Raw genomic sequence first — 9,467 nt, 5'->3', positions numbered from 1 at the left:
TCCTCTGTATCATTACAATACATATACAGATCACAATACAGTATATACAGTGAAGAAAGTAGTCCGCACACAGGCTTGCTCCAGTAGTGTTTTATTTAATTTTAAAACACCATAAGTTTGAGGTTGTCCTGCTTTACAAATATATTGAACCCATAACCTTTTACTATAAAACTGAAAGCAGATCTCCTTAAAAGGGATAGTTCTGATTTTTTTTAACTTAAGCTGTATGAAATACTTGACATATAATATATAAATAAATATAAAATACAAATAAATAAATAAATAAATAAAATGCACTAATATTTTAGAAATAGGTCAACAATAGAAATGACGTTAGTTTTGTGGATTAATTTACTTTTAATGCATGGCCCCCTGTGCCCCCCACAAAATGACCGGAACTACTTACTATTTCACAAAAACCAGAGCAGAACTCCCACCACGAGACTCAATCGGGCAATCAAATCTGAACTATCCCTTTAAAGTTCTTCTCTGTGAAACAACATATATAATAGTCAACAACACACTTGACTGTTTTTGACAGGATCAGGATTTCTAAAACAAAATGTACACTCCAGAATTAGAATTAGAAGAGGCCCAGTCCAGTGGCAAAGTCCTTGCTTTTTAACTGACTCTCTTCAAGTGGCCATCCAGACATAGAGAGAGAATACTGACTCCTACATACATGCTAGTCATAGATGGAGTTGTACACTCGTTTTACTGTGACAGGAAGTTTGCCTGCATCCTTCAATTTCAGAACAACACACTCCAAAAAGGTCAGTGTCTTTTTCAGTCCTTTAGGGTACTGGATTCTGAACACAAAATATATGCACAGTAGGAGTCCCAGTGCCATTGAGATGTCCACACTCTCCTCTGTGATTACCTGGTCATCCATCGACAGCATGATGTGGTCATATTTCATGGGGTGACCCTCCCTGCAGCCTTTCAGCATCATCTTTGGTGTCGACATGTCAGTGCTGGTCTGAGCTTGGCCCTGGGGAGAGGGAATACCATTAACCATCAGACAAACACACACCCTCTGGCTAGTCTCCTGCAGAGCCACTGTGTCAAAAACAGAAACAACCATATGATAATATAAAAACTAATGCAATAATAAAATGTGCTTCAATTACATAGTGCTTCTCACACTAGTGAACGGTTCATGGCTCACCTCAACTTCAAACAGCAACTCTGGTTTCTCCTTGAATAGTGCAGGCAAGAGCAGAATTGCTGCTTCCGTTAGGAGGCCTTAATGAAAAAAAATACAATAATTTATTATAATAATGTTATTTTCATAATCCTTTAAAATCACAAGAACAAATGTCAGTCAAGTAGTGAGTGAGTGAGTGAGTTAGTGATTCAGGGTGCTACTGCCATCAGTCAGTTATTGTAACTTGAAAATCTAACCAGTTCAAATTACCATAGATTCATGCAATTACCTGTTTTCAGTTTGTCTTCTGCACAGTCATCAATCATGCACATTAACTTATTCTTCAGGGGACTTCGTGAAACCCGAATGATTCGAGGTGCCATCACAGCGACCTTATTGAGGATTTGTTGGTCCACATCAACGTTGGCGATATCTCTCAGATCCCAAGCGAGCTTTAGAAGGCAAAGTAAAAGAAACGTGTATAAAATATAGTCATAACTCATGCAATTAAATAAGGAGACAATTGACACATTATTGTACTTACTATTTTGGATAGTCTGAGACATGGGAACTCAGAGAGCGTCTCTTCTGTGCTGTGGTTGGACACAAAGTTTCTGCGGTACAATTTGATTCGTGTCAACCTTTCTTTGAGGAGCTCTAGGTCTGGACGGAACTTCTCTGTTTCCTCTTTCATGACTCTCAAATGTTCTTTAATGCTTCGGTCATCTTCTCCTGCATCAATCTATAAATCAAACAAGTTCTACAGATTCAAGTAAATTGCATAAAATTGTTGAAAAATACAACACATTGGACCTTTAAACGTATCAGCATAAAGGTCCCAACGTTCATTCTGCGCTCAGACTAGTTTTCTGCTAAAACAGATTGACAGTTTTTACCATGGTGCTTGGATTAACCTCAGCTGTCTCTGTCTGACGAGGTCGCTTCCTTCCAGTCCATTTTTCTGTTATTCGTGCCATTTCATTGTTAGACACAAGTAGCTTCCTTTCTTTTTTAAATGTATTATGCAGTGAATCAAGCATGGCATCCTGTGAAACAAAGTTTTTCAAGTTGTTAAAGATGAAGAGAAACACTAGAATGCATCTCTTACTAGAAACCCCTTACTAAAAAGTATGGGGGAAAAGTGTCCCTATTCTGACACTCACTGAAAATAGCAGATCTACAAGCTCACAACGTGTCACACTGCAACACATTGTGAGTTTATCATTTTGATTGGATATTGTTGGTCGAGAGAATTGGTGTAGAAGGTGGAAAAAGAGCAAATCAGGCATAGAGCTGACCCCAGTCTACCAAGTATTAGTTTACCAAGTATAGCGCTCAGTTTCAGTGGTTAACAGTGACACATAGAATTGTACCGATGCAGGTAACATGAACAAATAAAAACTTACATAGCCAGACCCAATGCTTTCCCTGAGGAATGGGTAGTCCAGGTTTAGGGTTGACAGAAGTTCCACATACTGAAAACGAGTTGGGAGCCTAAAAAGGAAAATCAAACAGTAGTAGTGTTGATATTAGCCATAATAATTAGACACTGACAATTGACACATTTCCAGACAACGTCACACTATTAAGAAAGTGGTCACAGCACTGACGTGTAAAAATGCATCCCATCACACTTTCAGATGCTGTTTTTCTCCCAGTGTGGAAGAAGAAGATTTAGGGTGGATGTTTACTGCGATCCCTTGCTCTTGAAATATACCTTGTTTTATGTTGTTAAGTATACAGTATACAGAGTACATGAATGGACCCCTACAATGACTGGTCAGTTATGATGATGTAACCTTTTCTCTCTCAAGAGAAAATAATCTCTCCTCACTATTTGCAACATCCTGTGTGAGGTGGAATGGTCCATCTGACATGGATACTTCTATGATGAATCTTTACATACCGATACAGTGCAGTGCCATGACAATTAATCAAGTTAGAATGGCATACGTAGTAGAAACTTACATTGTTGTCTTACTGAGGTGGTTAAAAAGAGTCTGGATCAAAAGACTTCGTAGTTTTGTTTTACTTGCACTCTTCAGATCAAGGTCTCGACTGTCTATGGCCATCCTCAGCACTGGTGGAATCACCAAAGAGGTATCTGGATGAGAACTTGGTTGGCTGGCGTGATCACATGTTCTTGTAGCGGGCTCTCTGCAGAGGAATAATGAGAGGAAGAAAAGATAACTCAACAGAAAGATGACCAGCATAAATGGTGAACTACAATGTAGAATCACAGTGCTGTGATTTGAGACATTAAGTTTGCATTACCCGTTTGTTTCTGTGCTTTTAAGTTTCTCCAGTTGAAACATAAATATACTCTGCTTCCGAATCTGTGGAATGAGCCTCTCTGACATTCTCTCCGTGATCACACCGAGAGTGGCTCCATCTATTTCATGCTCTGGAAAAGAGAAGGCATTAAAAAAAAATCACTTAGTTCAGAACTTGAGTTGTGGTACCAGTACAGAAGTAATGTAGTGGGAGTGAGTAGCAGGAGAAAAGACAATAACAAAAGAGATAACAAGAGAGAGAACTCTGCCTAACACCGGGGCTCCACCGGGCGCGTCAGCGTCGCGTCGCGTCACCGTCAGGGAATGTTCCCTTTTTAATCAATGCGTCAATTGCGTGACTGCATTAAAATTGCCCCGGTTCGTTTTTTGACGCACACGACGGAGACGCAACGCGTCCGGTGGAGCCCCGGCGTAAGAGTGCTGTACTGTATGGCCGTCATTCATTCTCTTCTACCAAATAAGTTGTTGGACTATATTCTATAAATGTTACCATATTAACGAGCCACATTCCGGGCGCTTCCTACAGAGGGAACAAGGTAACAGCTACATCCAAGGGAGTGTGAAAAAAAGTGAATATACTTTTGAGTTTGCACATGTAGTCTGACTGTCTGGAACAGAAAATGGCATGCATGTGTTTGTGCAAATTAATGATAAAGTAGGTCACTGTTTCCCAAACAGGGGGTTGGGACCCGTGTTTGGGTTGCAGACCAGTTTTTCTGGGTCGCGGGTAAATATCTTATTATTTTTGAGTGGTGCAACCACTCCAAGGAACAGCAATGTCCGTGTTCACCTAACTAACTATGTGACCACTATGTCACTATGAGCACGAGTACCAATGAGTACCAAAAGTGGCGCTGTTGTGCCAGAAACTGAGAGAGAGAGATAGTGCTGCACTGCTGCCTGATAATGAGAGACAGAGAGAGAGAGGGGGGGGGGGGGGGGGGGGGGGGTGAGTTGCACCACTCAGTTCACACAGGTGTGATTTTCTACCTACATTTAAAAAATATTTAACGTTTTAAAAAAGTAAAAAATCATTTATAAACAACTCCAAAGTATTTCAAGAATAAGTTAATAATCTAATAAATTGATATAATTTAAAAAAAGTTTAAGAAGTAGTGAAAATAGCAGATCTATAGACTATACAAGCTCAATTATTTTCACTAGCTTGGGTCCTGGGGTGACATAAATGTTCTCTTGTCTGTAGACTGAAATGAATTCCAAGTGGAAAAAATAAATACAAAAAAATGAATAAAAAAATTATTAATATGAAATAAACTTAAAGTTGCAATTAATCGGATATATCTTACAGGCCGATGAAGCAGTGTGATGTAAAGCTTATCCTCTTGATCTGTGTATGCGTCAAGGGCATGGAAGTCAGTTTCCTCCCCAGGTGTGATGGCCATCCACTGAGTGGTTGATTCGACACCGTAGGCATGCAGATGTTCGGAGAAGCACCACGTTTTGTAGAGCCTACCACACAATTTCCACTGACTGTGGTACTTAACAATATGTATAACTTTTAAAAAAACTGGGATTTCTTCAGCATGCGCAAGGTCAAGGATTAATAAGTCTCCAGTGGTGTATTTGACTCTGTCATATAGCACTTGTTTCGTTTTCCAAAGTGTCTCACTCAATTGAGCTGGGTCCTCTGCAATAATCTCCCTAAGCTCAAAGGGTAGTGCACGCAAAGGCATCTCTATTAAAGAGTACGGGACATCTTCTGAGCCAACTAGGCTTCCAGTTGATTGTGCTTCCCAACACTGACGCATTTGATAGCGCTTTGCCAGAGTCTTGGCAATATTCTGGTAATTGTTTACAATTGATGAAAGTCGTTTAAAGTACTGGTGTTTCGCCTCGTATCTGATACACCAATGTGATCTCAAGGGACCATGCTGTATGATTAATCGTGGATAGTGGACCAGAAAGTGGATCTTCGGCGTGAAGTTGTCAGGGAAAAGTTTCTGAAAACTTTTCAGAAATTCTGTGATGAGAGCAGACAGTGGACTCAACCAGCTTGTTTTGATCACAGGTGCAAGTACAATATCACATATAGACCTCAATAGCAAATAGAGTCCCCAGTAAGTGTTTTTCTGAGGGACAAAGGATCCAATCAAAAAAGGTAGGAGTCGGAAAAGGGTCTCTTTTTCAACTGCTTTTCCCGGGATGACACCTTTCTGCAGAGCAGAGGGCTTCAGCAAAACAGGCTTGTGAGTGGCATCGTTCTGTCCAAAGGGAAACTGTTGTAGCTGGCCATTAAGCTGTTGCAGTGTTACCAGTCTTTCATGACTAAGATTTTTCAAGACTAGTTTCAGTACCTGTGGGATGACTCCTTCAAGAATGTCATGCATTAAGTCAGGCGGAAAGGATTCGGTAACCTCAAAATGAGGCAGTTCACCAAAAGGGCAGCATCCAGTGACCCCATACAATGTTTTACAATCGGGAACTTGTAAATGTCCACGGTGAGTGTCAGGAGTCCGGAGAATACACTCACTTTCTTCAGTTTTGTTACCAATGTCCTTGTGGTGGCACAGACAGTAGCGACAGATCCGCCCTTGACTAAAGCAAGTATTGAAGCCGGCCAAAGAATGGGCTGATAAGTTATCAGCACAAATGGAAATCACAGATCCTTTGAGAACATGGGACTGCTCTTCAATATCAACTGATATGCCATGGCTCTGAAGTTTACAAAGGTCACGAAGAAGAGGTCGCAAAATTCGCTCATAACCATACTTCTGAAGGAATTTATTTCTTACAAGTAGAGCCACATGTATATTTCGAAGAGTGGAACGATACTTCAGAGGAATATTTCCAAGAACAAAATAGAAACTTGCAATTTTGTGAATGGTCTTTTTGGATCCCAAACAATTTAAAATTTCAAATTCATCTGTATATAATTGGAGCCTCAGTTGTTTCTCTGAGCCATCAAACAAGGCATGCTGTTGGAAAATTAATCCATCTGTGAAGTCTTTAAGTGTTTCTCCATCAAAAACGGTTTCCTCTGCAACAAAATGGAAAACATTGTCTCTTTTTAAGGTACTTTTCAAAACCTCCAAAATGGGAATGTACCGGAAAGTCTCTTTTTTTCCTGTGATCGAGTCATATCCAAGTAAATATTCAACCGGGTTAATTAACCCGAACTCTCGAATACAGTATTTCTCAAACTTATAGTTTGACACAACAGCATCAAAACACTTCTCAAAGAGGTTGTCTTCAACCAAAGTCTTCAAGTTGGAATGACCGTCAATCCCAATATTATTTTTTTCAAGGCAGAACTTTAGAAGGTCTCTAGACTGTTCATTAAAAAGTTCAATAAGAAGTTTTACTTCATGAGCAAGAGTTTGCTGAACAGTTCTGGGCAGAATATGCTTTTCTTGAAGTTTTAAACAAAACAAAGCAAAATGTCTCTCAATTAGGGATTTGAAATCAGATATTCTTTCAGAAAAAGAGATATTTGGCTCCTCCAAATCAATATTTGGAGTCCCTGGAACGTCTTGATTGTCCCCTGGAACGTCTTGAAATTCTCCTAGAACGTCTTCATTGTCCCCAGAGTCCTCTGTGTCTCTCAGGGGTTTATGGGTACGAAAAACATGGACACGTAAAGATTTCACTCTTCTGTACCTCTTTTGGCAGCCATTGTGTCCACATACAACAACAAAATCGGGCTCATGTTCATGGAAATACTGCAGGTGCTTGAGGTATTTGTTGTAAGACAATGTTCTTACATGGCAGTTAGGGCACTGATGCATGTCACAACTTGAAGCTCACCGATAAAAGTTTCGCAGAATTCGGGCAGGTCGATGTCTGTCAGCCATTTGCCAACTTGGACCGGAGTCCAACTTCTGTAGTCCGTCATAACCTAAAAGAGACAAATTGAAAACTAGGATGAATGTTAGCCTATATAACATGTTACTCTATATTCAAATGAAATAATAAAATCATCAGTAGCTAAATTATTACTATTCTGGTAATCTTTATGTAAACACATTTTTATACCAATACATCACTTTCATACCAATACAACAAGTTATACATAACATAAAATAAATAAATACCGGTAGATAAGTAGAGCAACTAACTTGCACGTTTTTAGCCCAAGGTGTGTATTGTGTGCAAACTTAATGCTTGGAATGGATTCAGCATCATGAAAACCCTTAAAGCATGATGAAATTTAGATGTTGTTTCCCTTATAGGTTGTTAATGGTATGGTCACATATTATGCCAATTATGAAAATTGCTCAACATATGCAAGTTAGCACAACTTTGTGAACTCAATATGTATGGGTTCACATTCTGGCAAGTGGACTAATTCTAATATCAAAATAGATTATCTACACAAGCCTAAGGTCACTATGCGACCGTTGTGAGCTTGTCAATATAGGGTATTTTCGCTATTTGAACTTATAATTATGCCCTATATTGAAAATAGCCGACCTACAAGCTCACATGTGTCGCGACGCCAGGGTTGACATGACAGTTGTAAATTAATAATGGGCCAGATATCGTTTGGGCAATTGCACCCGAAGATAGTCAAAGCCTGTGTTTTTCCCAAATGGAAGGCTTATATTAAAAATACTCAATATCCATAAACAGCCATTTCCACCGTCTTCAAAGCAACCATAACAAAACACGGTACAAAATAGCCCCTCCGCCGCGGCCGGTTCCATGTGTTATTATGGGACAAGTAGAATAGGTACAAAACGTATTTATTTAGCAATTAGCAAATTACATAAATAAAGTTTCCCCAGTGACATAAAAAACCGAGTTCTTTGCCATTTAATAAACACTCACCTCAAAAAACGCTGGGTCAAACGCAGGTCAAACTGCTGAAAGCGGGAGTCCGTGTGACGCAGTTTTTATGTCCTCTTCTGGAAAGTTCAAAGCTCGCGCTAAGTACAGTCAGTGTACGCTTGTCAAAAACGAACAGATCTACAAGCTCAGTCCGCGTTGCGACGCGACGAGTTGTTAGCTTGTAGATCTTAACATGACACCGTGACGGCTTGGAGCCATGGTTGGAGCATGGAGTCAACCAATAACAAACAAAGAAGCAGTTTACGTCTTGAATCACGACAGTTTTCTCAGAAAAAAGTAAAGAAGAGACGACACACAAACGGTGTGTGCGCGCGCGCGTATCACTCCCATAAGTTCCATAGTAACACCAGCGCCTGTGTGTGTGTGTGTGTGTGTGTGTGTGTGTGTGTGTGTGTGTGTGTGTGTGTGTGTGTGTATTTATCACTCCAATTGTAACAATAACAAACGCCAGTATATTTTATATATATATATATATATATATATATATATATATATATATATATATATATATATACACACACACACACACACACACACACACACATAATATAGGCCTAGTATAGTTGAAGGTCGCAATTATATTATTATTATTATTATATGATTATCGAAGGTTAACTATAGAATCGTACGTCACCCAAAATCCCCATATATGGGGAAAACCCCATATTGTGCCCAGGTCTCGTGACATCACTATGACATCATCAGGGATGATAGTAAATCAGGGATTATATAGTAAATGCGACCTGCTGTCACAATTCAGCCCATATATAGAGATCCTGATGTCATCAATATTAGTATATGGATATATGTCAGAACCTGTTCTGGCCATATGTTGATCGTTCCCCATCCGTCCTTCGATGTCTCCCTTTTGACTGATACCTGTCCATTTAAACTCTAGACGGGCCTGCCCCAAAGTTATTAGTGCAGCCGCGCCCGGCAGCCGGCGAAAAGTATAGTTCTCAACAGGCCTGAAAATTAAGTCCCGGCCCTACCTGGGCCTACCTGGGCCCTCAAACCCTGTACACTCAAGACACTGCCCCCTCTGCCACCCTTAGATCTCCATATATGGAGCTGACCTGTTCTGACATTCCATATGTTGATCTGACCTTATCAAAACCCTGTACACTCAAGACACGGTCCATATATGGCCAGTGCACACGACCTCGCCCTCAGGCGTCTTACTGGTATAGTTGCGACCGTAGGCCACAGATTACTAT

General features: G+C 40.1%; 1 protein-coding gene across 1 annotated transcript; it reads right to left on the bottom strand.

The window, feature by feature from the left end:
* Positions 1–299: 299 nt before the first annotated feature.
* LOC306914297 (uncharacterized protein) lies at positions 300–7,075 on the bottom strand (the record flags this gene model as incomplete). The annotated part of the gene is made up of 7 exons (XM_079491294.1): positions 300–991; positions 1,169–1,245; positions 1,437–1,599; positions 2,554–2,641; positions 3,116–3,304; positions 3,422–3,551; positions 7,060–7,075. 7 exons carry the CDS (start codon positions 7,073–7,075, stop codon positions 686–688), a joined length of 969 nt encoding a protein of 322 aa, XP_079347420.1. The 3' UTR covers positions 300–685.
* Between the last annotated feature and the right edge of the window lie 2,392 nt (positions 7,076–9,467).

This window comes from Electrona antarctica (assembly GCF_951216825.1).
Source record: "Electrona antarctica genome assembly, chromosome: 21".
Taxonomy (NCBI): domain Eukaryota; kingdom Metazoa; phylum Chordata; class Actinopteri; order Myctophiformes; family Myctophidae; genus Electrona; species Electrona antarctica.
The sequence above is the reverse complement of the archived record's forward strand: the minus strand, read 5'-3'. Positions and strand labels throughout refer to the sequence as shown.